The sequence below is a fragment of the Scyliorhinus torazame genome, chromosome 2 (genome assembly GCF_047496885.1).
Source record: "Scyliorhinus torazame isolate Kashiwa2021f chromosome 2, sScyTor2.1, whole genome shotgun sequence".
Taxonomy (NCBI): domain Eukaryota; kingdom Metazoa; phylum Chordata; class Chondrichthyes; order Carcharhiniformes; family Scyliorhinidae; genus Scyliorhinus; species Scyliorhinus torazame.
This window is the reverse complement of record NC_092708.1, coordinates 352,382,163-352,409,009: the sequence shown is the minus strand read 5'-3', so window position 1 is coordinate 352,409,009 and position 26,847 is coordinate 352,382,163. Positions and strand designations below refer to the sequence as shown.

Genomic DNA, 26,847 nt, shown 5'->3' with positions numbered 1-26,847 from the left:
AGTTAGGTGGATTGACCATGTTAAATTGCCCATTAGTGTCCAAAGATGTGTAGGTTACGGGGATAGGGTGGGGGAGTGGATCTTGGTAGGGGTGCTCTTTCAGAGGGTCGGGGCAGACTCGGATGGGCCGAATGGCCTCCTTTTGCAGTAGGGATTCTATGGTCCTACAATGTTCAGATGTGCTTCTGGAATAATAACTTTTAAAGTATTTGCAATCAGAGATTTACTATTGCACCAAGTTATATGTGGTCCAATAAAGCTAACTGTGTGTGGGTGATGGGTAAATGGTGGAATGTTACAACAAGCTCTTAACGAGACCAATGCATACATAAGAGTCGGGATGCGAAGTGATGTATCTGCATGCATTCTGCAGGTAGACAGGAGCAGCCATTGCGACCGTTAACGAAGTAATAAAGTGGAGCGTAAACAACCGCCTCCCTGGAGAGGAGCCTGCCCATCGCGCCTGACGCTGCTGACCGTCTTTCCGCTCTTTTGTGTGGGGAATGTTTGATGAGGGTGGCTGCTGCCTGCCGCAGGACATTGCTATGTGCCCACAAGCCGAGGGTGGCTCTGACTCGCAACTCCACCTAACAGGACCCCGCTACACACAACACACACAGCCCCCATCTCCAGCCAAGAGGAGGAAAAAAAAACAACAGCCAGTGCAAGCCACTCCGGAAGCCAGAGCTGCGATGTTCTCCATAGATAATATACTTTTGTTTTAAATTGCCACAAACGAGGCAGACGCCTGCAATTCGCTCTGCAGTGGTGAGATCATCCAGGCACGACTCCTTTCTGATGTTGCCGAGTCTCAGCCCGGCTTATGGTTTCCGCGTTAATATGTGTCTGTGTGTATATTTTTTTCAAAAATCTCTTTATTTTCTCGACTGGTTTGGAATAAAACACGGATCTTACACAAAATGTTGACTCCAAAGGATGGCCTTTCGTCTTAAGACCGGGGATTCCGAGTAACTGACTGCAATTTGCGAATGCAAGGGAAAAGAAGATTTTGGCGATCGAAGATGAAATTTCCAATAGAATCGTCAAGAAAACACACTAGTTGTGACCCTCCAGGTTCGTCGCTGTATTGCAGTAAGAATCTGTGTGTTTGTGCTATTGCAATGTGTGCTCCACGAATTGAACGGTATCTGTCCCCTGGGTTGATAGTCTGAGCCTATTATTCAAGGTACAAATGCTTCCACAAAACCCCCCCTGAAGTGGCCCACAAAACCCCCCCTGAAGTGGCCCAAATCTCCCCCCCCCCCCCCGCCCCCCCGCCGCCGCCGCCGCCGCCGCCCCCGCATTTCACACATTTACTGGAGAGAATTCATTCTAATGGGGTTCCCCACTCCAGGTCCTGGCCGGACCATTTTTTGTTGTTGAAAGGATTCATTCTCTGCTGCGCCCTGTCCCGGCTCCTGACCCTTTCGATGGGTCACTCTGCATATGTAAATCTTTATTCATTCCAAAATGCATGGTGGGAATCGCTCGCTTTCCATTTATTTCTTCTTAGAATCGATCGTTTCCCACACTTGAGCAGCTGTGGTGTGTGTGTAGCTGGTTGGCTGGTGTTTTTTTTTTGCTTTATTGCAAGAACCCAGTTGGCACACAGCTGAACAAAAAAAAATACCCGCAGTCTGGTGCGGAGGAAGCAACAAAAAGCTTCTCTGGGCAAAATTGCTACTAAATAGATCTTTTTTGTTTCCTGAGACTCTCCTGTACTTCATTGACATATCAAAAATGACAAACGAATATGTTTGTACGCCTTCAGCTTTTAACCCCCTCCCCCATTCGCTATCCGGCTATTGCTGCATTGCCAATATTCCTGTGTTTGGTGAAAATGGTTCTTTCACAGCACACATTCGGCACCACAATCTCAGACTAGTCAACAGTCACGCTTCCCTCCCGATGGGAAAGTGAGGTGTATTGAGGTCTGTATGTGAGGAGGGCAGTGTTAACCTTCCACAGTCAATGACATCATTTCCAAGCAGCTTTGCATTTTTCGCCACAGAATGGTCTTCGCCAGCACATCCGCCAATATCCTCAACGGCCTTCGACACGGGTATGCAAATATCCAAACCAATCTGCGGATGAAGCAGCTCCCGCTGACGGGGGTTGGGCTATCCGCTGATACAAACACTCAGCACCCACCGGGAGTGGAGTGTGCGGTGTCTATAAAGGAGCCATCCTTGCTTTGCGCGCAGAACGGATTAGATGCATTCTAACCGACCCTACACAAGATGCCAGTTCCCGCTTGTACTTGGAAAGCTCCGAAACCATCACTGACTCTTGAAACAATACCGAATAGATGCAGCCATGTATATTGCAATAGATTTGAATCTGATCGAAATGCAAACGCATGGTATCAATTAATACATAAAGTTGGCATAGTTAGCTGGAGTCAGCATTATTTTAGCTGGGAAGATCTAGGTGTTGGTCGGGGACAAATGAAGGATTGAATTGGCAATATGCACTCTCACCCCCATGTCTGAATTCTACCCCAGAGTTAAACAGCCCCATTGACCTCCTACATGCTGAAGGGGCACTGACCCATTGCCCGGTGTCTTACCCCCCTCACTCTCACTCAGTATCTTCTTTTCTGAGAAACACACAGTGCCATGACCGTCACGAGGGAGCGCTCCTGCCATTGGCCCCTGTTTAAAAGTATGAAAATACCATTCCGGCAGCAGGAACACATTTCACAGACCAAACCTGAAGGAGGGTGACTTGCACACAGTTTAAACAGAGGGCGTTTCACTCACCCGCACACCTCCAGGAAACATCTGTGATCACATGTCAGACTCGGAAGGAAAGTCTGAAGTTAGTGTGTGTCCTTAACTGGGTATCAGATTGTCAGTGAAAGGTGCAGATGTCCTTCCTGGGCTCGCCACAGAGCTGTAGGTTATTGCCCTCCTTCCATCCTGGGATAGGAGTTATTCTTCCTTTATTTCCTGTTTCAGTCGCTGTGCAAGCCACCGTGCAAGCCTGTGACCCAAAGAGCAACGGGCACTACCCGGTGTCCAGGTTGTCCATCTCCTCCAGGACCACGGTGGTAGCCAGCATGGACACTGGCCCCCAGAGCTCGCCCACCGTCATGAAGTGGAAGACAGTGCTGGCCATCTTCGTGGTGGTTGTGGTTTACCTGGTGATCGGGGGGACGGTCTTCAGGGCGCTGGAGAAACCTTTCGAAAGCCAGCAGAAGGACAAGATCACGCTGGAGAAATCCAACTTCATTCGAAACCACCCCTGCGTGAAGCCCAGGGAGCTTGACGCGCTCATTGAGGTATGAACATGAACTGGTTTTGTGTGTGCTATGAAAATGGTTGGATAAATGCATTGTGCGGATCAGCCCCAATTCTTCCCATCAACAAAAAATCATGTTGAAAGAGAAAGAAGTTTGATCGGTTTTGGTAAAGGGAAAGCAGTTTTTTTTAAAGAGGGATATTGTTCAGGCTATAATGTTCAGCAATATAGACACCTTGAATCCACAATTAACCACCAACAGGTGCTTAGACCACAGGAAATCGTGTCAATTGTTTCCCATCACAACCCCTTTTTTTTCTCCAAATTAACACCTTTTATTCCTCACACTTGAGCACCTCGGACGTCTTAAAGATTGCACGCTGTTTGTCGTTGAACCTAAACAAGTCCGGGTTATTCATACCGCCCAGAGGTAATTTTTGAACAACCATCTCGGGTGTCATTTATAACTCGCGCGGACATTTGCAGAAGGCGCGGTGCTTCAAACGCCACTGCACTAATTTCACTTTTGATTTCGATATTAACTTAATGCATCACCATAACAACGCCGATAATTCCCCAGTCTTCCATCAGTCCATAGACAGTGGTATCACCCAAACAGCGAAATGCATTTGGTATTGGCATTGGGTCAACCATTTGGCCAGAGGCTGCCAGTCAGATTGTGCAACGTAGGAGACAAGAAACAAAACACTGGACGCACGTGCTAAATCGTGCCGATCTTTGTTTTTTTTTTAAACCATCAATTGAACAAACCGAGGTTCATTACCTTTGCATCATTTCTCCCGAATATAGAGAGTCTGCACCAGCCCTTGCAATTAAACACCCCTTTCGCCACCTTTGCGAAGTGTAACCACAGCTGCAGGTAGGAAAGACAGCAGCCAATATGCACACAGCAAAACCCCACAGCTAACCTGTGTGGTCCAACTATTTATTTCGTTATGTTGGTTGAGGGAATCATTACTGGTCAGGAATAAATTCCCCTGCTGTTCTTCACGCAGTGTCCTGGGATCTGTTACGTAGGGGAAGTGGGCGATTTAAGGACAAAATGAAACCGACACATATTGGGAATGTGCAGAATCACAATTCGCGCGAATTACCAGAATTTGTTCCAAAAAAGGCAGTTGAGTTATACATCGGAAGCTATTGTAAGATTTGTAACAATTTATTTTCGAGATTTTTCCTGTAACTTTGTTACAATTGATATTGTCAGTTGAACAAATATGCAAGATATGATTATCTGATGAAAGGTCAGCAACCTGAACTGTTGTATACATATTACTGTGAAAATCCCCAAGTCGCCACACTCCGACATCTGTTCAGGTACACTGAGGGAGAATTAATGTCCAATTCACCTAACAAGCATGTCTTTTGGGACTTATGGGGGGAAACCGGAACGTCCGGAGGAAACCCACGCAGACATGGGGAGAACATGCAGACAGTGACCCAAACTGGGAATCGAACCTGGGACCCTGGTGTTCTGAAGCAAGAGTGCTAACCACTGTGATACCGTGCCGCCTCATGTTAAGTGTACAGTGGAACACCTAACTGTATACGATGAAACTCATTAGTTCTCAAAACAGTTACAGTATAAAATACCAAATAAATAAAAACACTGTTTCATTACTGAGGCAGGAGTTAAAAATGCATAAAAATACTGCCAGCCGAGCTACATTACAAACTAACTTTAAATTTAATACTGTGGTTTCAGCTTGCTGCTGATTTCTGGAATGGCCTGCAGGAGAGTATCGCAGGATCTTTACAGTGTACGAGAGGGCCGTTTGGCCCATCAAGTCAGCAATGGCTTTCTGATTAGTGCGTTGTAGCTACTAGTCCCCATAACCTTGCACAGCACATGTCTTCTTTTCAGATAGCAATCCAATTCCCCATTGAGTACCTCGATCAAACCTGCCCCCACCACCCTCTCAGGAAGTTTGTCCCAGACTCCAACCACCATCTGGGTGAAAATGTTTTTCCCCACATTGCTTTTACTTCTTTTGCCAATTATTTTGGAATGGAGTAACTAAAACAACAACTTGTATTTATATAGAGCATTTAACATTGTCTCAAGGTGCTTCATAGAATTTACAGTGCAGCAGGAGGCTACTCGGCCTTTCGAGTCTGCACCAGCCCTTGGAAAGAGCACCCCACCCAAGACCACGCCTCCACCCTATCCCCGTAACCCAGTAACCCTACCCCACCTTTTTTTTTTGTACACTAAGGGCAATTTAGTGTTGCCAATCCACCTAACCTGCACATCTTTGGACTGTGGGAGGAAACTGGAGCACCCGGAGGAAACCCACGCAGACGCGGGGAGACTATGCAGACTCGGCACAGACAGTGACCCAAGCCGGGAATCAAACCTGGAACCCTGGAACTGTGAAGCAACTGTGCGAACCTCTGTGCTGCCATGCTGCCCATTCATAGGACTATTAGATATGACATGGAGTCACATAAGGAGATAGTAGGTCAGATCACCAAATGATTGGTCAAAGAGGTAGGTTTTTAAGTAGTATCTTAAAGGAGAAAAGCAAATAGGTTTAGAGATGGTAATTCCGAACTTGGGACCTAGGCAACTTCAAACGCAGCTACCAATGGTGGAGTGATCAAAATTGGGAATCTCCCGAGAACTCCTAAATGGATGAGAGCAGGGAACTTGGAGAGTTGCGAGGCTGAAAGAGATTACAGAGAAAGGGAGGGGCAAGGCTGTGGAATGTTTGAGAACAATTATGAGAATTTTAAAATTAAGATGTTTCTTCACTGGGAACCAGCGTGGGTCAGCGATCACAAGGGTGACAGGTGAATGGGACTTGAGTTAAATACAGCAGCAGTGTTTTGGATACCTTCAGGTTTTAGGAGGTTGGAATGTGGGAAGACGAGTGCTACAATTCCCGTTGAGGCTGTTAATGTCTAAAGGGAAATTTGAACACTCAGTGATTAACTGAAAGAGATTATGCCACAGGATTTCACGGTTTTAAACAAAAGCAAATTTTACTGCATATATCTAAAAAAAAAATAAACAAAGCACGTTCTACTAACTTAACACTATAATTTGTCAAGATCTAGATTAGAGTATATTCACTTGGCCTCTTTTTGGAATTCAAACCAGTATGCTACAGCTCTCCGGAATTTGCTTTTATTTCTCCTCGACATTCCAGCTATTCTCTGAGATATGAAACTTCACGGGGTTTCTTCCATTAACCTTTGACTAAGCGATCCTGCAACATTTGTTCAGAACCTCACAATTGCGGATTTCTCACCTGAAGCTAAGTTTTTACAATGAGAGTTACTGCAGATTTATTCCCCGCTCCAAACTGGGAAAAAATAGTCTCTTTTTTCTATCAAGAACTTTTGCCTCCAAACTGAACTCCAGCTCCCCCCGCCCCTGCGCATTCCGCATGATGAATTATAAAGTTAGTATATTCCCTGCTTAAGGTGCAGGCCTGGCTAACATTTATCTTTTTGTCCATTGACTCAGTGGGCTGGAATACTATCTGCTGTTCCCAAAATGAATTGCTGACTGTCTGCTTCTGCGGGCAAACACACACACAGATTAACCCCACACAAAAGATTAGTTCCTTTTATACAAATTTTTCTTAAAATTCCATTCTTAAAGTTACAAAGCCAATACGCAGAATGGACAGGGCAAGACCTTCATCCATCTCATTGCTGGCTCAAAAATCCAATTCAAATTGAAAACAATTAATGGTCTCCTCAGGAAAAAGGTAAAGTCACCATATTCCCAGATGACCATAGGCTGCTTTCCCCTTTGATGGGGAGTGCTGACTGGTGGTGTTTTAATCTGAGGATCACCACACCTCAGGCGATGGGCAAGGTTGAGTAGGCGGGCCCTTCATGAATAACCTCCACAAGACAGACATACAAGACCCAAGCTGACATAAAAGACTTGGACTTCATCTTGGGATTGATCTGACGCTTGATCTTAGCCAAAAGGCCAAGAAGTGATGCACAGTTCCCTACAACCTATCTCTGTGGAAGCTTGGCATACCTGGGATGTTCCAAAACAGGAATTCACATTAATTAACTCTCGGCTTCAAAACCAAACCTTTAAATATGAGATCCACATGAATCATTAAATTTATAATTAAGTCCGGGCATTCTCCTTAGACTTACTGGTTCCACCAAGAACCTCCTTTGTTTACAAATGTCCTTTTAACTTTATTTCATCCTAGATGAATAAATAATCAAAATGTTTTATTGAGGTAAGTGTAAACCACCAGGTTCTATCACAAGCTTAGACATGGATCATTCATTGCTTAAGTTTCTCTCTTCTAATTTTGACCTCATTAAACAAATTCTGAACTTTAATTACCCATGACACGTTTGCCCTAACCTTTACTAGTTCCTCAACCAAGTGTTACCGTCAAACTTGCATTTCATACTTTAATCCCCAATTTAAAAGTACATTCCTAAAACTAAATGTTATACCTCCAAAATACATGAATTTGGAATCAGATATTCACACCAACCATAAGTGCATTAGTATAGTTAAGTCTAGAGGTAATGAAGGCATGAATGAAGGTTTCAGCAGCAGATAAGCTGAGATAGGGGCAAAATGAGGCAATGTTAGGGAGGTGTAGAAAGGCAGTCTTAATGACGCATGTATGAGGCTGGAAGCTCACCTTGGGGCTGATGTGACACCAAGGCTGTGAACAGACTAGCTTAATCTCAGACTGCTGCCAGGGAGAGCGACGGGAGTTCTGCAGTTAGGGAACGGAGTTTGGAGCGAAAACCATAAATAATGGCTTCAGCCTTCCCAATATTTAATTGGAGGAAATATTTGCTCATCCAGTCCTGGGTGTCCGATAAGCAGTCTGATAATTTGGCAATAGTGGAACAACCAAGCAGGGGTGGTGGTGAGGTAGAGCTGGGTGTGATCAGCATACACGCGAAAACTAACAGAATACTTTCATAAGGCTTTGTGGGCCCTGTGCTCTAGGTGGTTACATACATTATTTTGAAGACCTCATTAAGCTATTGATCTGTGCTCTCACAATCAAATGCTTCTATTGCTTTATTGTGGATTTTTAAAAAAGTACAATTTATTAATGTTGAATTGTTTCTTTCCAGCATGCAATTGAGGCTCTTGGCGCTGGAGTGAATCCTGTAGATAATTCAGCTAACAATTCAAGTCACTGGGAACTTGGTAGTGCCTTTTTCTTTGCTGGGACTGTGATAACCACGATAGGTAATTTTTAAAAATGTTGTTACCAATATTAGTATTATATGTGAAAACCGTTTCACTACAATATAAAGCAGTCCAGAATAGGAGGCAGTGGTGTAGTGGTATTGTCACTAGACTAGTAATCCAGTAGAGGCCCAGTGCAAGATATAATAATAATCTTTATCAGTGTCACAAGTTGGCTTACTGCAATGAAGTTACTGTGAATATCTATGGGGATCCGAGTTCAAATCCCACCACAGCAGATGGTGAAATTTGAATTCTTTAACAAGTCTGGAATTAAAAAGTATAATAACTATTGTTGATTGTCATGAAAACCCATCTGGTTCACTAATATCCTTTAGCGAAGGACTGGTCTGGCCTACATGTGACTCCAGTCCCAAAGCTTGACTCTCAATTGGCCTCTGTAATGCAGGGCAGTTAGGGATGAGCAATAAAAGCTGGCCCAACCAGTGATACCCACATCCTGTAAACAAGTTTTAAAAACATTTGTACGAAGCTCTTCCCCTTTTTATTTTTTACAATCCCCTTCTCTTTGTACTTAAATTAGATACATGCTGTACCAGTGCCGTAAATAAGAATGCAAACTTACGGTGGACAAACAATGGCTAAGGTCTGCAAATCCCTCTTCTCTTGTGTATTCGCTTTGTTCCCTATTTTGAATGTTAACCAACGAATACACAACTGGAGTATGACTCAAAATGAAAAAGAAATCATGTAGTTGAAGTGTTGGATCAAGAATTCAGAATTAAAACTGAAGCGTGTTTAAGAACACATTATGCCGATTGCAGCAACGCTGAAATCACTGCTGTAAAGCGTATATACATACATTAAAACCTGTCTCTGATACTAATTTCTTCCTGTTCTTCTCATTAATTTATTCTAAAAGTTTGTTTCTGTTCTTGAATTTGCTATTAATTTGGGGGAAACACACAATGCAATAATAACAAGTATGGCCCTTTTCTGAACCTATCCTTCCTTCACATTGATTACATTATTCCTGTTTGTGCGTGCCGTGGAGCCTAGCTAGTGGAACAGCTACTTTCAAATGGCTCTGCCCTCTTCATTGAGCTCTCATGTTGACCCTTGATCTGATCTTCTTCTGTTCCCTGCGATAGCACCACAACCTCCACTTTGGGCAAAAAGGCAAAGGGGCAGGTCCCAAATCCACCCCAGCCAGAATGGGGATCAAACTCCATGACATGTGCAACAATTTTCTTTTCTTTATCTTTTCTTGGGGCATGGGTATCAATGACATTTGCTGCCTTTCAAAGTGACTTGCTGGGCCATTTCTGTGGGCAGTGTAGAATTAACCACATTATTGTATATGTTGAGGGACATGTAGTATATAGAAACATAGAAAATGGGGCGGCATGGTGGCACAGTGGTTAGCACTGCTGCCTATGGTGCTGAAGACCCAGGTTCCATCCCAGCCCCGGGTCACTGTCCGTGTGGAGTTTGCACATTCTCCTCGTGTCAGCATGGGTTTCACCCCCACAACCCAAAGATGTGCAGGTTAGGTAGATTGGCCGCAGTAAATAGCCACTTAATTGGAAAAAATAATTGGGTATTCTAAAGTTTAAAAAAAATAGAAACATAGGAAATAGAAGTAGGAGAAGGCTATTCGGTCCTTCGAGCCTGATCTGCCTTCAATATAATCATGGCTGATCATCCAACTCAATAGCCTAATCCTGCCTTCTCCCCTAATTCTTTGATCCCCGTCAACTCAAGTGCTATAGCTAACTGTTTCTGGAAAACATGCAATGTTTTGGCCTCAATTGCTTTCTGTGGTAGCAAATTCCAGATAAGGGTGATAGATTTCCCTCGCTAAAGCACAATAGTGAACCAGATGAGTTTTTATAATAATCGGTGATGGTTTCATGGCCACCATTACTGAGACTAGCTTTCAATTGCAGATTTTATTAATTGAATTTAAATCCCACCTGCTGCCATGTTGCCAGAACATTAGCCTGGGCCTCTGGCTTACTAGTCTGGGCCTGAAAATTGCTAGCCTCGGCCTCTGGTTTACTAGCCTGGGTCTCTGGTTTACTAGCCAGGGTCTGTAGATTACTAGCCTACGCCTCTAGTTTACTATCCTGGGCCTCTAGATTACTAGCCGTGTGACATCACCACTACGCAACCATCTCCCTGCTATCTGATCCACACCAGCTGTCCCCAAAAGCAGCCCAAGCTGCTGTTGCAACATGCATGTTGTAGTCCAGAACAATGAATAATGACGGAAGAGATTCTGATTATTTTCCCATCACATGGATGACCAAGTATCTCTGTTAATCTTACCAAGCACCATTGGTATATATTGGAAGAATTCACAAGTTGACAACCTGTTTGACCACATTATGAACACACCTTCCATCAGGTCTGGAAGCAGAACCTGAACCTAAACAGGACTTAAACTTAGAGCTTCTGGCTCAAAGGCAGGGACATTATTCATTGTAACACATGACATCCTGTGCCTTAATCAAGTAGCGAAAAGCAATTCATTCCTAAATACTAATCATGCGTTTAATGAATCTGGAGCATCAAATCATAAAGAATAAAAGGTATTGGCTGAATCTGAAGGGAGTGGAAGGAAAGATTTACATTTATATAGCAACTTCCACAACATCAGGAGCCCCCAAGGTACTTTACAGACAATGAATACTTCTGAAATGTAGCCACCGTTATAATGTAGGAAAGGTGACAGCTAATTTGCACATAGCAAAATCCCACAAACAGAAATGTGATAATGATCAGAGAATGTGTTGGTTAAGAGTTGGACTTTCCGACAGTGTAGCAGTGTCCGGTTGTTGTAATCCTGATCAGCTGCGCAAAAAGAAACACTGAATAAAAATGTCACCTAGTGAAAAAAATATGCGCATACCTTATATCCAGCAACATCCCCCCTCTCCTCTTTATCAAGATAAATTCAACATTTGGCAAAAAACAAGCAGTCATGCTGATTGTGACACTAGCAAGAATTTTGTTCCTGTTGGTCCCTGCTGGCACAATTGTGATGTTAGTGGGACTATTCAGTAATATTTACAGTGATGGTGGAGGATGATCTATATCATTCCACAGACTGAAACTCTTCCTCTTCCTGCCTTTCTCCCTGACCCCAATCAAAGCTTTCTCATGCACGTCACCTTCCTCAGGTCTTGTACTTATAAAAAAAAACAAAGAGAAATAAACGCAAGGTACAATATATAATAAGAAAGGCAAATGGAATGTTAGCGTTTATTGCAAAAGAACTGGAATATAAAAGTAGTGATGTTGTTGCAATTGTATAGGGTGTTAGTGAGACCACATCTGGAGTATTGTGTCCAGTTTTGGTCTCCTCATTTTTTGGTCTCCTTATTTGAGGAAGGATGTGGTGGTATTAGAGGCAATTCAGAGGAGGTTCACCAGATTGACTCCGGGTTGAAGGGGTTGACGTAAGAGTAGAGATTGAACAGTTTGGGTTTATACTCACTGGAGTTTAGAAGGATGAGAGAGGATCTGATTGAGGTATATAAAATATAAAAGGGATTGATAAAGTAAATGTAGACCAAATGTTTCCCCTTTTGGGGCAATCGAGAACAAGAAGTTAAAGTTATAGGTTGAGAGACGGTAGATTTAAAACTGAAATGAGGAGGAACTACTTCTCGCAGAGGGTGGTGCATTTGTGGAATTCGCTGCCCCATGTGGTGGAGTCCAAATCATTAAATGGTTTCAAGAAGGAGATAGATATGTTTCAGATTTTAAAAAACAGGTTAAAGGGGTATGGGGAACACATAGGGAGGTGGTTGTGAGTCCAGCAAGAGATCAGCAATGATCTGATTGACTGGCGGAGCAGGCTTGAAGGGCTGAATTGACGACTTCTGCTCCTAATTCCTTTGTTCCTACGTTCCCAATAGGAGAATTGAATACAAACATAGGGAGGTTATGCTTCTGTTGTACAAGGCACTGGTGAAACCTCATCTGGAGCACTGTGTATGGTATTGGTCACCTTATTGAAGGAAGGCTGTGAATACATTGGAAGCAGTTTAGAGAAGGTTTACCAGACTAATACTTGGAATGGGAGGGTTGTCCTATGAGGAAGGATTGAACAGGCTATGCTTGTACCTGCAAGCGTTTAGAAGAGTAAGAGGCGACTTGATTAAAACTTTTAAAATCTCAAGAGGTTTCGACAGGGTGGATGTGGAGAGGATGTTTCCTCTTGTGGGACAACCTAGAATTTGGGGTAACAGTTTAAAAATAAGGGTTCACCCATTTAAAACAGAGTTGAGGTGAATTTCTTTCTCTGAGGGTTGTGAGTCTTTGGAGCTCTCTTCCTGAAAAGATGGTGGAAGCAGAGTCTTTGAATATTTTATAAGACAGATGTGGATAGATTCTTGGTAAGCAAAGGTTATCGGGGGTAGGTGGGCTGCAGGTTTGAGGTTACTATCTATTGTCATGATCTCCAGCTGTTAAAAGGCCGACCCCTGCTCCTTGCTCATATGTCTGCGCACCACTGCTTGCTTCACTGACAAATCCGCAACAGATTCACTAGTTGTCGGTGAATTGGCTCAGTGTTCGTTCCTTTTTTTAAGTTACATTTTTATTATGCTGCTCGTTTCAGATTGAAACTTGACTGCTTTGCTCTTGTTAACTTGGAGCGGAAGGTGGCAGCACGGTGGCGCAGTGGGTTAGCCCTGCAGCCTCACGGCGCCGAGGTCCCAGGTTCGATCCCGGCTCTGGGTCACTGGCCGTGTGGAGTTTGCACATTGTCCCCGTGTTTGTATGGGTTTCGCCTCCACAACCCAAAGATGTGCAGGCTAGGTGGATTGGCCACGCTAAATTGCCCCTTAATTGGAAAAATGAATTGGGTACTCTAAATTTATAAAAAAATAAAATTTTAAAACTTGGAGCGGAAAACTCCTGACATCATTCACAAAGTGGCTCACAGCTAATGAGTTCCTGGAGATTTTTCCTCTTTTTTTTTTCTCCGTCTGAATTTGGAATGACGGGGGAAATCTTGCAGTATCGTTTACCCAAGCATCCTCACTCCCCACTTCCTCACACACACACACTTTATGGTTGGCTGAAGAGAACTGGGATGCTGACTGCACCACTGTATGAGAACCGGTTGAAAATCACTGGGACTTTGAGAAGCATTTACAGTGCAGTATTTACACAGGCTTAGATTTGGGTGGATCTGGTACTAATTGGGTGGGCCCAAAGGAGAACTGACTTGAAGATAAGCCCTTTTGCGAACAAGTGCTCATTACTAATTTTGGTTTTTCAAAATTACCTATATTTCACAGAATCGTGACCATGCAGAAGGAGGTCATTTGGCCCATCATGTACCCACCAGCTCTCCAAGTGAACATTATTACTGCCATCCTCCTGCCTTTTCCCCGTATCCTTGCACATTGTTTAAAATTAAACAATCATCTAATGCCCTCTTGAATGCCTCGATTGAACCTGCCTCCATTACACTTCCAGGCAGTGCATTCCAGACCCAAACCACTCGTATGAAAACGCTTTTACTCACACCACATTTGCTTCTATTGAAAATCAGATTAAATCCCTGCCCTCTTGTTCTTGATCCTTTTACGAGTGGGAACACTTTCTCCCTATCTGCTCTGTCCAGCATCCTCATGATTTTTAACACCTCAAACAAATCTCCTCTTAGCCTCCTTTTCTCCAAGGAGAACAGATCCAACCTCTCCAATCTATCCTCATAACTGAAGTTTCTCATCCATGGAACCATTCTTGTAAACCTCTTCTGCACTCTCTCCAATCCATTCACATCGCTCCTATAGTGTGGTGGACAGAACTGTACACAATACTGCAGCTGAGGTCTAACTTGTGTCTTGTATAAGTTCAACATAACTTCCTTGCTCTTGTATTCTATGTCCCTATTAAAAAAAGCCCAGAATATCGTACGTTCTATTAACTACTCTGTCCTGTCAATTTCAATGATCTATGCACATCTACACCTAGATCCCACTGCTCCTGCACCCCTTTAAGAATTTTACACCTTATTTTATATTGTCTGTCCATATTCTTCCTACCAAAATGCATCACTCCGCACTTCTCTGCATAGAACTTTATCTGCCACCTATCTGCCCACTCCACCAGCCTGTCGATGTTCTTTTGAAGTTCTACACTCTCCTCACAGTTTACAATGCTTCCAAGTTTTACATCATCTGCAAACTTTGGAATTGCCTACTGCACACTAAGGCCCAGATCATATATCATGAAAAGCAAGGGTCCCATACTGACATTTGGGGAACTCCACTACAAACCGTCCTCTAGCCCGAAAAATATCCATTGACCAATACCCTCTGCTTCTGACTATTCAGCCAGTTTTGTATCCACATTGCTATTGTCCCATGAGCTATAACCTTTCTCATACGTCTGTTTTGCGGCACTGTATTTTTTATTTTTTTTAATAAACATTTTATTGAGGGATTTTTTGGTATAACAACAACACAATAAACAATGTACATGAAACTATAAACATAGTGCAAAAGCCGTCTCCCTCCCTTACAGGTCACACCTTTATTATCCCCCTGCTCCAAGCTAAACTAACCCCCCCCACTTCTGCTGAGGATTGATTTTCTGCGAAGAAGACGACGAACGGTTGCCTCCTCCGGACGAACCCTAACAGTAACACCAAGGCGAACTTGATTTTCTCCAGACAGAGAAAGCTAGCCATGTCTGATAGCCAGGTCTCCGACTTCTGGGGCTTTGAGTCCCTCCAAGCTAATGATATCCATCTCCGGGCTACCAGGGAAGCAAAGGCCAGAACACCTGCCTCTTTCTCCTCCTGGATTCCCGGGTATTCCGACACCCCGAAAATCGCCACCTCTGGACTCAGCGCCACCCTTGTTTTTAACACCGTGGACATGACATCTGCAAACCCCTGCCAAAATCCCCGAAGCTTCGGACATGCCCAGAACATGTGGACATGGTTCACTTCGTCTTCTCGCACATTTTGCACACCTGTCTTCCACCCCAAAGAATCGGCTCATCCGGGCCACTGTCATGTGAGTCCGGTGAATGACCTTAAATTGTACCAGGCTGAGCCTGGCACATTTTACGGACGCGTTGACTCTAAACGCGTCCACCCATAGACCATCCTCTATCTCTCCTCCAAGCTCCTCCTCCCACTTGCGCTTCAGATCCTCGGTCTGCATCTCCTCTGACCCCATAAGTTCCTTGTAAATGTCCGAGATTCTCCCTTCTCCTACCCACCCTCTGGAAACTACCCTGTCCTGAATCCCCCTTAGCGGTAGGAGCGGGAATGTTGACACCTGTTTACGTAGGAAGTCCTGCACCTACAGATACCTGAATTTGTTTCCCCTCGCCAACCCAGCGCCCTCATACTTGGAAAGCTCCCCTCTATAAACGTATCCCCCATCCTTTCAATCCCTGCTCTCTGCCATATCCCGAACCCCCCCATCCATACTTCCCGGGGCAAACTGGTGATTATCACAGATTGGGGACCAGACCGATGCTCCCTCTGCTCCCACATGTCTCCTCCATTGCCCCCAGACTCTCAGGGCCGCCACCACCACGGGGCTGGTGGAGTACCGTGCCGGCGGGAACGGCAGAGGCGCAGTTACCAACGCCCCCAAACTGGTGCCCTTGCATGAAGCCGCCTCCATACGCTCCCATGCCGACCCCTTTTGCGACACTGTATTAAATGACTTTTGAAAGTCCATAAACACCACATCAACAGCATTACCCTCATTGACCCTTTCTATTACTTAAAAAAAACTCAGCACGTTAGTTAAATGTGCTTTCCCCTTTAGAAATCCATTCTAGCTCTTTCTAGTCAACCCACATTTTCCATGTGATTTACTAATTCCATCCCAAATAATTGTTTCTAGAAACTTCCCCATCATTGAAATTAAACTGACTCGTCTGTAATTACTGGGTTCTCCTTACAACCTTGTTTAAACAAGGGCGTAATATCTGCAATTCTCCAATACTCTGGCTCTTCCCCTTGAGTCTAGGGAAGACGGAAAGTTTATGGCCAACACCTCTGCAATTTCCACTCTCACTCCCTTCAAAATCCTTGGATGCATCTCACCCGGTCCCAGTTCTTTGTCAAGTATTGACAGTCTACCCAACACTTTGTCCTTATCAATTTTGAATCCTTTTGGTGATCCCCCTCTGTCACCTGGATAGCGTCTACTTCTTTGGTGAAGTTAGATGGAAAGTATTCATTTAATACCCCAGGCAGGCTCCCTGCTTCCATGTGGATATCCCCTTTAGATCCCTAATCGGCACTACTCTTTTTACCACTCTTGTTTATTTTGTCAATGTCTACTGAAGACTTAGGGATTCGAGTTTATGTTGGCTGCCAGTCTTCTCTCATAATCCTTCTGCAATTTTAGCCACATACTCTGGAACCTTTTTACTAAACCCCACCACCTCTTTACTGCCTTTTTGCTTGACACACCTCCTCAAAACCCATCTCTAATTATGCCTTCATTCATCTTTCAATGCTCGGTTTATTTTCTGTAAAGATTTTTCAGATGCTCACTACATTACAAGGTCAAATTAATGTTTTGGTTTGTCATCAGCATATGTGAGTTAGTATTGTAAAAGAGGATACATTTGCGATCTGAATTGACAACTCTACTGTTCAAATCTTTCAAAGACCCAATGTGAAACAAAAGGATATGCAGTGTGCAACCAAACCTTTGAAAATGTTTTTCATGACATTTTGTAAAGGTTCATTTGAATTCAATGTGTATCAACTAAAGCTTCCATGTTTTGCTATAACTATCCAGAAGTGATAATAGTAAGGATAGAAGAAATGAATAGGCATGCTCTTTGTTTTTACCTATCTTGGTCAATAAATAAATGTCTTGTTGAATTCTGGAATCACTATTTAAAATCATTTTATATGCATTTGATGACCGAACATTCAGTAACAATGTATAGAGAGATGGAATGTGGTCCATTCTGCAAATTCATAGCATGATTGGTATCTAGAAATGAAAAGTATGCTGTTCTTCTAGCAAGGCGTACAAACCTCACAATAAGGGTTTCCGGATGACTAGAATTTTAGTTTTTTGTTCAGCATTGTGGTGTGGCAGGATATGACACCATTGCATTAACAGGTAAGGCATTCTGAAATCCCACACCTTGCATAGAGACAAGTGGAGTGCACTTAATTTTCAAAAGGCTTCCTTTTGAAGTAGTAATCAAAAAATAAATTAGTTTCAAAATGGGGAGCTGCTCTTCTACCAAAAATCTGAGGTGAAGCTTCTTAATCAGTGCTGGGTCTATAAGATTCTGAAGAAGACTTTACACTACAGCAGGACATTTCAGATTGCGGGGTTCCCCACCCCATCACTGAAAATATCACCACTCCTGATGACTGCCCCGCAGCTATCCAACGCTCTGTTGGCTGCAGACAAGCCTTCCATCCAGATCTGGAGAGGACGTCTCACCTCAGAGCTGCTGGTCAATCTGATTGTCCGGCAGCTCTCCAATCCCAGCAGTGTTGGGAAATGTGGAACAGATGTAGGCCCCAGACTTCCTTTGTGCCACAGAGGAAAACCAATTTTATAATTAAGCAAATTTTGAATTACAAATTAAATTCAATGATAATTGATCAACGATCTACTATAATAGTAGAACCCTTAGTCAAAGCTCCATTGAGATGTGCCTTTGTAATTAGTTAAACAGTTTAGGTCTAATTAGCATATTATATGAATGTGCTATCTATAATGGCTACAACCGTCATGTATTATAAACAAAGTATGCACAATTAATAACATGGAGAGTTAATGCTGATACCATTCATTTCTCATGCTTATTTTCTCCCTAATATGCAGGCAGAGTAAAAACTACAGAACAAAAATAGATTTATTGACACTATATTTCAATCCATCATCTCTGAACTGTTTCTTCTGGGACATCACTGATTTTATCGATTGAACATTTCTGTTGGGTACACAGGACATTCAGATTTCAAATTAAGGTATCAAAGCTTCAGAACCTAAGCAGAGAAACTGAATATCAATTTTGGATTGCTGTGGTTTCTAAACAGAACGCAAATCGTGGATTCTCAAATACAATATTGTAAGCGTTGCTGCAGTACACTGAACTAACCTACCCTTTTAGGACTGAACTAACTATATAATTGCTGAAAAGTATTTTTTGTTTCTCCAAGTAAGGGTTAAGACACCTGGGAACAAAAGATAGAGTAGTAGTTTAACTGTTTACAGGTTTATAATTCACTGACCCTGTTGCCTCTTTCATGAACCCCTGTTGCCACATACATCTTTTATGTATATCTCTGAACTGTTTGATGGTATCGTATATTCATTCCTGACATCTATCTGTTAAGTAGCACGAGATCAGTATGCCTTTATCATTATATCCCCCAAATTTTTTCTTATTTATTTTAATAGGTTACGGGAATATTGCACCCAGTACTGAAGGAGGGAAAATATTCTGCATCTTGTATGCATTGTTTGGAATTCCTCTCTTTGGCTTTCTGTTAGCAGGGATTGGGGATCAATTGGGCACAATCTTTGGTAAAAGTATTGCAAGAGTGGAGAAAGTATTCAGAGTAAGTTGACAGACATTTGTTACTTTATTATGTAATTTTATGTACTATTAATTGTATGGATGACAAATTGTTCATTCTCAGGAGGTTTTAATATACCAAACAATAAAAAAACTAGATTCTGAAGAACAAATAATGTTGCACCACTTCAATGGTGTTATTATATATTTCAAATTATTTTTGCGAGGTAGACATCACTGACAAAGTGAGCATTTATTGCCCCTGTAAAAAGGTAGCAGGGAACCATATTCTTGAACTGCTGCATAGTTGTCTTCATATAACTGAATGGCTTACTGGGGCACTTTAGCGGGGCAGTTAAGCATCAATCATGTTGGTGTTGTACCTGAATAAATGTATAAACCAGAGCTGGTGATGACGGCGGGCTGCCTTTCCTAAAGGGCATCAGTGAACCAGTTGGGTTTTTACGACTGTCCGGCAACTTTGTCACTTTTATTGTGCCAGCCATTTATTTCTAGAATTTAAAAAAAACTGAGCTCAAGTTCCCAAATACCCATTCTCTTGTTGATTAGCCCAGTAACAAGCCAATACACTTCCATACTCAATGCCATTCTAATTACTTTTCAGTCATTGAAATTACCAAAAGAAAATCCATGATCATTAATTCTTTAATATTATGTAGAGTTAAAATAAAGCACCCTTGAAAATACCACACCCAGAACAAAGGATGTTCATTAGTCTCAAACATCCATATTCTTGTTTAAAATTATGTTGACATGTTGAGATACTAGATGGCTATTTTGCTTTTTCAACCCCAAAGTAGACAAAGAGAATAATTATTTTGCACTCACCCCCAATTTTGATGAGAGTCAGTTCTGAGATAGAATGGCGCTGGGTAAAAGAGGGACTTTAAAATAACTGTTTTGTAATTGCAACACTCCGGGCGGTCGGGGACAGGGCAGGGTGGAACCCCGGCACATGGGAACCTTGGCACTGCCAGCCTGACACCCTGGCAGTGCCACAAGGGCACCCTGGCACCATCAGGAAGCATTGCCAATTTTAGCAGGGGTAGGGGGGGGGGGGGTTTCTTTGCCGACAAAACAAGTTGTGTGAGGAGGGAGGGGTTGAGAAAGGGCCGGAGAAAGATTGGGGCCTGCTGATCAAAATGGCACCCCGATCTGTGAACAATGGTTTCTGCTGGCGAGATCAACTTGCCAGCTGGGAAGCCCTCTAAGTACAGCTTTGGTGGGGAGGCCACACAAAATGGCAAAGTGCCGTCGAACCTGTCCAAAGGCAGACTTAAACATTTGTCCGCTGAATGGCGGCCAGAGATTAGTAATTTGGAAAAACAAATGTGAACTCCCAGTTATGAATTGAAATAATTACACCACAAGGTTTCACATTTTAAACACAAACATTTACTGCACAAGATTTAAACAAAGCAAGCAATACTAACTTAACACTTTGGACGCGATTCTCCCAAAAGGTAACAAAGTCCCCTTGCGAGCACATTTAGCTGCATGTTTCCCGGCGCTCACCATGCCGAGAAACATATTCATTTCGACTTGCATTGCATAAGGCGCCTGAATGGGGAATGCATGGCTGAGGCCACACATTGCCCCATTTTGTACAGTGGGGAACTCCACATGCCGGAACTCCCCAGTGTAGCGAGAGATTGGTACGCCATTTTTAAATGGCACTGTGAGTGCCGGGAAGCACATGGTTAAACGCGCTCGCTTGGAGACGTTTTGGGAAGATCACGCTCATAATCTCCAATTCCAAAACTTCTCCTTTGGTCCCGGAAACCATTTCAATCATTTAAGCACCTGATTGGTGCAGCTGTAGTTGTCTCCACCAAGGAAACTGAGAGAATTAGTCCATTGTTTAGTCTCCAATACTTCCCACCATGACCTTATTCAAGAATCATAGGCCACTCTTTGATTTGCTGTTACTTCAGGTTTGTTTACCAGTTTCTCAAACATGTGTTTTCAATTATCCTACAATCCCCACCTAAAATGTATATGCCTGAAGTATATGAATAATAAAATTACTTATTTGTAACCCTGTTTGGGATGTGAATTAATTCTCTTGATTGCTACATCAGGAAATTGAATGAAAATCACCTAATTTAATTCAGTCATTACAGATATAAGTAGCAGGAATTTAAAGATTTTCTGCAAGTCAGAATTTTGTTGAGTTCTATCAAAGGTTCATCAGGCAATGTACAGCTCACAGCACAGAACATCCACCCACGGGAGGATGTGACTTGGAAAATAGCTGACAACAAAAATACTTGTGTTTTGCTGCCTCGTAATTTCAGTTACTGCGCACTTAATCCAATTTTAAACGGTGAGGAAATAAATGTTAGCTGTAATAGTGGTGCATGAAGCAAGTTCATAATTCCACAGATCTTTTTCAAAGACTACTTCATGAAACAACATGTGTGACAGTACATTACTACAGGCAGTAGAAGGAGGTGCGTTTTCATTTTCAATTCCGCATGTGGCATTGGTTGTAGTATCAGTGGAGTTGAGGCCTTTCTTCATATAGAACATTGCAAAATTGAAGGCATATCGCCTCAGGCAACTTTTATACATTCATGTAGATGGTTATGGAGATGTCTAATTAGACACCAGGTAGCAAAACCACCATTAAACTGTCTCTCCAAGAGAATGCTGTGTGACACCTTTAGTCCTAAAGAGGGAAGAAGACAAAGTCAAATACATTTTAAAAAGGGATCCTTTTGCATTATTGTGTTCTAAGTATGTTGCAATCTACCTTCTTTAAGGAAGTAGACTTTCTGGCAGAATATGAATAATTCAGAAGCTATTGGAGTCTCAATCCCCTACATTTGGCTAAATACGTACATTTTTTTAAACTCTTAATTATAAAATCATTAAACAGCAACCTAACTTTGAAGTAAACATTGAAAAGTGTAACACCATCCTTTTCAGTTAAATGGATCTTCTAGATTTCATCTGTCATTTTCATTAATCATAAGTCATTGAAGATGTATTCTGGTGTGTATTTGTAATGGTTGCAAAAATTCCAAAGAGTAGTGAAATTTCAGCCATAATTTATTAATTGATTGTATTTTAATATCATCAGACTAAATCTGTTGGTTTGCCAAGTCTGACAATGAAAACAGCTCATCCATTGAAAAAATCTTGCCCTAAATTGTTTGTGGAGATTTTAAAGACAAAACAGATTTGCATTTTTTAATCCTGGCATGATGGTTCATGAAATATCTTACACTGGCCAGCAGTTCTTCCAAATGTTCTATATCCACCCGGGTTCAGAACTAATTTCCATTCAGATTCAAATGACCTTTTCCTCAATGGGCATGTTTATCAGATCCTGGCCTGACTATTGGATGGAGCATTGCATAATAATGCAGACCAAAATTAACCCTCCCACACTTTACCATTCAGTTGCTGATAATGGAGAAGTCTATGATAAAGGCTATCATGCCTTTTGGGGAATTAACTAAGAGATCTACAGAAAATGGAGACCGAGTTGGGATTGACGCCCAGTCAGGCATGGGATAGGTCTGGGGTTAGATTGCCCGACTGGTGACTGGAAAATTGATTCTATCCAAAGGGCAAGGTCCATGGGTTGATCTTTGACCTGATTTACCCTGCCCCCATCAAGATCAAGAATGTCTGCCTTGGGGGAGTTCCTGGGTTGCCGTGGGAATTTTGTCATTTACACCTTTTAAAAAGGTTTAATTACAACTCTCACGAGTTAAGTTGGGTTGTGTTCAGCTGAGGCCATAGGAAAGGTGCCAGACATTGCCGACTGTACAATAATAAATCCTGGATGGGATTGATTATTTTATGCTGCCAGAGCAATGGCTCCATTGGAATCACAAATCATTCAATGCTGGCTTCTCTTAACCTGGGGACAACCCCGTTATGCAACCTAATGGGATGTATGCATGTGTGTCATTCTATCTTCTGGTAGGCAGATGGGAGTGGGTTCTGTTTTAGCCTTGCAGTTATCAGCTACCGGCTCTCAACACGTGAATGGCCCCCACAATTTGGAATGAGGTTAATGTTGTTTATAATGAGTCCATCAAAATATTTGGCACAGTCTGAGCCAAACAATCTGAATTTGGTTAATTTATTCAGATTTGGCCTGTGTCCTGTATGTTTTCTTTTAATTTGAAAGTTCTTCCCTTATGTCACATCTTACTGAGTGGCTGTTAATCAGACAGTATTTGCTCTTGAGTACAGTACTAGGAGGTGTGCAAGAATGCCCTAGTTTGTCTTGCCTTTTGATTTTTCCTCCAGCCTGTGTGGAAATACTTTGCTTTTGCTCTACACCTCACGCTGATAGCATCTGACAGCATGGCTAAGGATAGAAATTCACCATATGGTCAATTGGAAAGGAGAACCCAAATCCTACCATTTTATGGCATAGTGCTTTGAAGTGCCAACATGCTGTGCCACCATCCAAACCTTCAATGCAGAGTTTCAGATTAATTTGGACTTCAGATGGCTCTTGTGCACTTTTCAGGTAAATGTAGTAATAGGCACTGTGAGTGGTAACTGCAAACAATATCAAAATAATTATTTATTTCATAATCCTAATGAAGGCATTAACTTCATGAGTTAAAAATCAAAATGTGAACTTCACATTCAGTTTTGGATTAGAATTTGCCTCAGTAGTTCTGGGACCCTGGAGATGTGCGCCTGGAATTTCCACGCATTTTCTCCACTGGGTGATTAGCAGAATTCCTGGAGAAATGACATAAATTGCTGGAAACAGACGTTTAACACCGTTTCTCCAGGGCTACAAACTGAGCTCCTAACAGAAGCTTTGTCAGGCAGTAAGAATAATTTTACGAAAAAATTCTCTGCCATGGTCATAGATTCAATCCAGAAATGGGTCACCTCTCTCTGTTGATCATTTGACAAGCATTCATTTCTACTGCTGGCTCAGACACTTAGAGGACGCCCTTATGAATAACATTTTTGTTCTTTAAATATTTTGCTAAATATTGGGCGCAATTCTCCCATCGGGAGACTATGTGCCGACGCCGGAGTGAAAACCGGAGTGTTTCACTCCGGCGTCAGAGGCCGTTCCCAGCCCCCTATTCTCCTGCCCCGGGGGGCTAGGAGCGGCGCCGCATCATTTACGCACGCCAGGCCTTGGCGCCGCGTAAACGTGGCGCTGAGTAAATGACACGGCCGGCGCTGCATAAATGACGTCATCCGCGCATGCGCAGGTTGACCGACACCAACCCGCGCATGCGCGGTTGCCGTCCTCCCCGCTGCCGCCCCGGAAGAAGATGTCGGATGGATCTTGCGGGGCGGCGGAGGAAAGGAGGTTCTCCTTCAGAGAGGCCGGCCCGCCGATCGGTGGGCACCGATCACGGGCCAGACCCCTTTTGAGTCCCCCCCCCCCCCCCCCGGTGCAGGAACCCCCCTTCCCCCCCCCCTCCCACAGGCTGCCCCCCCCCAGCGTTCCCACGCTGTTCCTGCCGGCAGCGACCAGGTGTGGACGGCGCCGGTAGGAACCTGTCGTGTTGGGCAATCCGCTCGGCCCATCCGGCCCGGAGAATTGCCACTCACCCGTTACAAACAGCGAGCGGTGATTCTCCGAGCGGCCAGCCGTGATTCTCGCCACGCCGGTTTGGGGGGGTGGGAGAATCACGTGCGGGTGCCGGGGCGGCGTGGCGGGACTCGCGCGGCGCCCCGGCGATTCTCCCACCCGGCGTGGGGAGGGAGAAATCCACCCCCTATGTTTATAGGTTGAGGAATGTTAATGCTAACAACCAGACCCCCAATAATGTCTTGCTGCACCACTTCCTACAGTAGTCATTTTAGATCTTTCGCTGGTTAATTTACTGTCTTATATTCCGGGGCACATGCTCATTGGTGTAAGATCAACAAAGTTCATTTCACATAAAACCCTTACACCCAGCAGAGAGAGGCGACTGCGGGCACATTTCATTTCTAAAAGTCGGCCAGTGACAAATTCACAGTCCTCCCACTGCCGGCTGTACTTGGAAGTACAAAAGATTTGCTTTCGTTTGATAGCAGCGGCCCACATTTGGGAACTGTCATCATATTTGGTGGCGTTGTCTCTGGACAGAGTACAGTGGCAGGTGGAAAGGGAAATGAGTGCAGCTATGGGAGACCTGTACAATGCTGCTCTTTTATAACTTGTGCAGTAGCTGAACAGAGCCCCTCGAAGTTAAAGAGCAATATAATAATTATTGCACTACTGCCCCTATCCCTCCATCCCCACATAGTGGAACTCCGAGCTCAGAGGTAAAGGACACAGTCTTGTCCTCAACTGTGCTTTCTCCTTAAACCCATACTCAGAGGCTTCACATCACCGAGTAGGAAAAATGTTCTACTTGCCAACATCTGTGAGCATAACGATGACGACTCAGTTACAGTTATATTTTTTAGCAAACAAAGCATTTTGCCATTTCAATGTCCACAGTATTTATATTAAATCAAATTAAGTCTTCAGTTGTAGATATTTATTATTATTAATCATTTACCTCTTCTTTTCAGAAAAAGCAAGTCAGCCAAACTAAAATCAGAGTCATCTCCACAATCCTTTTCATTCTAGCGGGCTGCCTTGTTTTTGTGACTATCCCAGCAATTATTTTCAAGCACATCGAAGGTTGGACAACTCTGGACTCCATCTATTTTGTTGTTATAACCTTAACAACTGTAGGATTTGGTGACTATGTAGCAGGTAAACAGTGTACTGGCATAAGATCATTGCAGGTATAAATTTATGACTTTAATCAATTGATATATTTTACTTGAAATGTTTGGCAATCAACCTGATATTTATTTTGAAAGCAAAATGTTGGAAATTTGAAGTAAAAGTAGAAAATACTGGAAACACTCGACAGGCAAGGCAGCATCTGTTGAGAGAGAAATGTTTAAGGTCCGTGATCTTTTCATCAGACCTGGGGTGTGAATGGCTGGAACATGAATAGCGGCCATCTGAAAGCAAATAAAACTAAATATGAGAGGAACTCGTATTCCTCAAAAACGAAACAAAGTGTAGGCAGAGGTTACAATCTAAAATTGCTGGATTCGGGGTTGAGTACAGAAATCCAAGTGCACATTTAAAGGTATGGGGTTGTTTCTTGAGCTTGCATTGTGCTTCATTGGAAAACTGAAGGAAATCGTGGACAGAGTGGGAGGTAGGTGGAGAATTAAATTGATTGGGGACTGAGCACTCCGGGTAAGCCAATAAGCTGTCAATCAAAGGCTAGTGAAAGATACTGCACTGTGAAATTGAATGGGAGGCATTACAAAGGATCTCGGGGGATTTCAAGACTTTTCAAGTGTAGTGGGCTTTCTAGGAAGGCTGACACTTCAAAAAGCAACAGTTTTAAAATCATTGGGCTGAAGGAGCAGAAGTGAGGAAAGGGAAGGTTTTCTTGGCTTGAATCCTCAATCAACTGCCTGATTTGTTCATCAGCTGTCAGGCAGAGCAGTTCAGAGTGAGAAGGCCACTTCAGAGTTTAAACAAGTCAGACAGGGATGATGATTTTGAACAGAGGGCTGCCTGAGATCACCATGCCGAGAATGATCTTCAGGTTGCACAGAGCTGGAAGGGGCAATCCGGACACGGGACCCCCATCCTGGGGTAGGCTCCGGGGTCAACTCCATACCCACAACCTGAGCCCACCCAATCACCAAGACCCTTGTTGCCCCTCCCTCGACAGCCTGGCAATGGCAGAGGGGCACAGGAGCAATGGGCTGATTTTCCCCCCCCCCCCCACCTCGAAGGTCCAGCACACGTGGACAGCGCTGGTCCATACTTGCACCAAAGCCCGCCAGTGGAGTTCCCACAGGGAGGGGTGAAGCATAACGGGAGAAGGGGGAGATTC

At 43.4% G+C, this 26,847-nt stretch overlaps 1 protein-coding gene across 1 annotated transcript in view; it reads left to right on the top strand.

The window, feature by feature from the left end:
* Nucleotides 1-480: 480 nt before the first annotated feature.
* The window catches only part of LOC140403490 (potassium channel subfamily K member 10-like), a 38,985-nt gene continuing 12,618 nt past the window's right edge, over nt 481-26,847 (top strand). Inside the window, exons 1-5 of the mRNA XM_072491410.1 lie at nt 481-1,074; nt 2,961-3,283; nt 8,350-8,467; nt 18,862-19,022; nt 25,508-25,694. Coding sequence (XP_072347511.1) covers nt 990-1,074; nt 2,961-3,283; nt 8,350-8,467; nt 18,862-19,022; nt 25,508-25,694 — 874 coding nt within the window. The 5' untranslated portion in view covers nt 481-989. The remainder of the gene's footprint in view (nt 1,075-2,960; nt 3,284-8,349; nt 8,468-18,861; nt 19,023-25,507; nt 25,695-26,847) is intronic.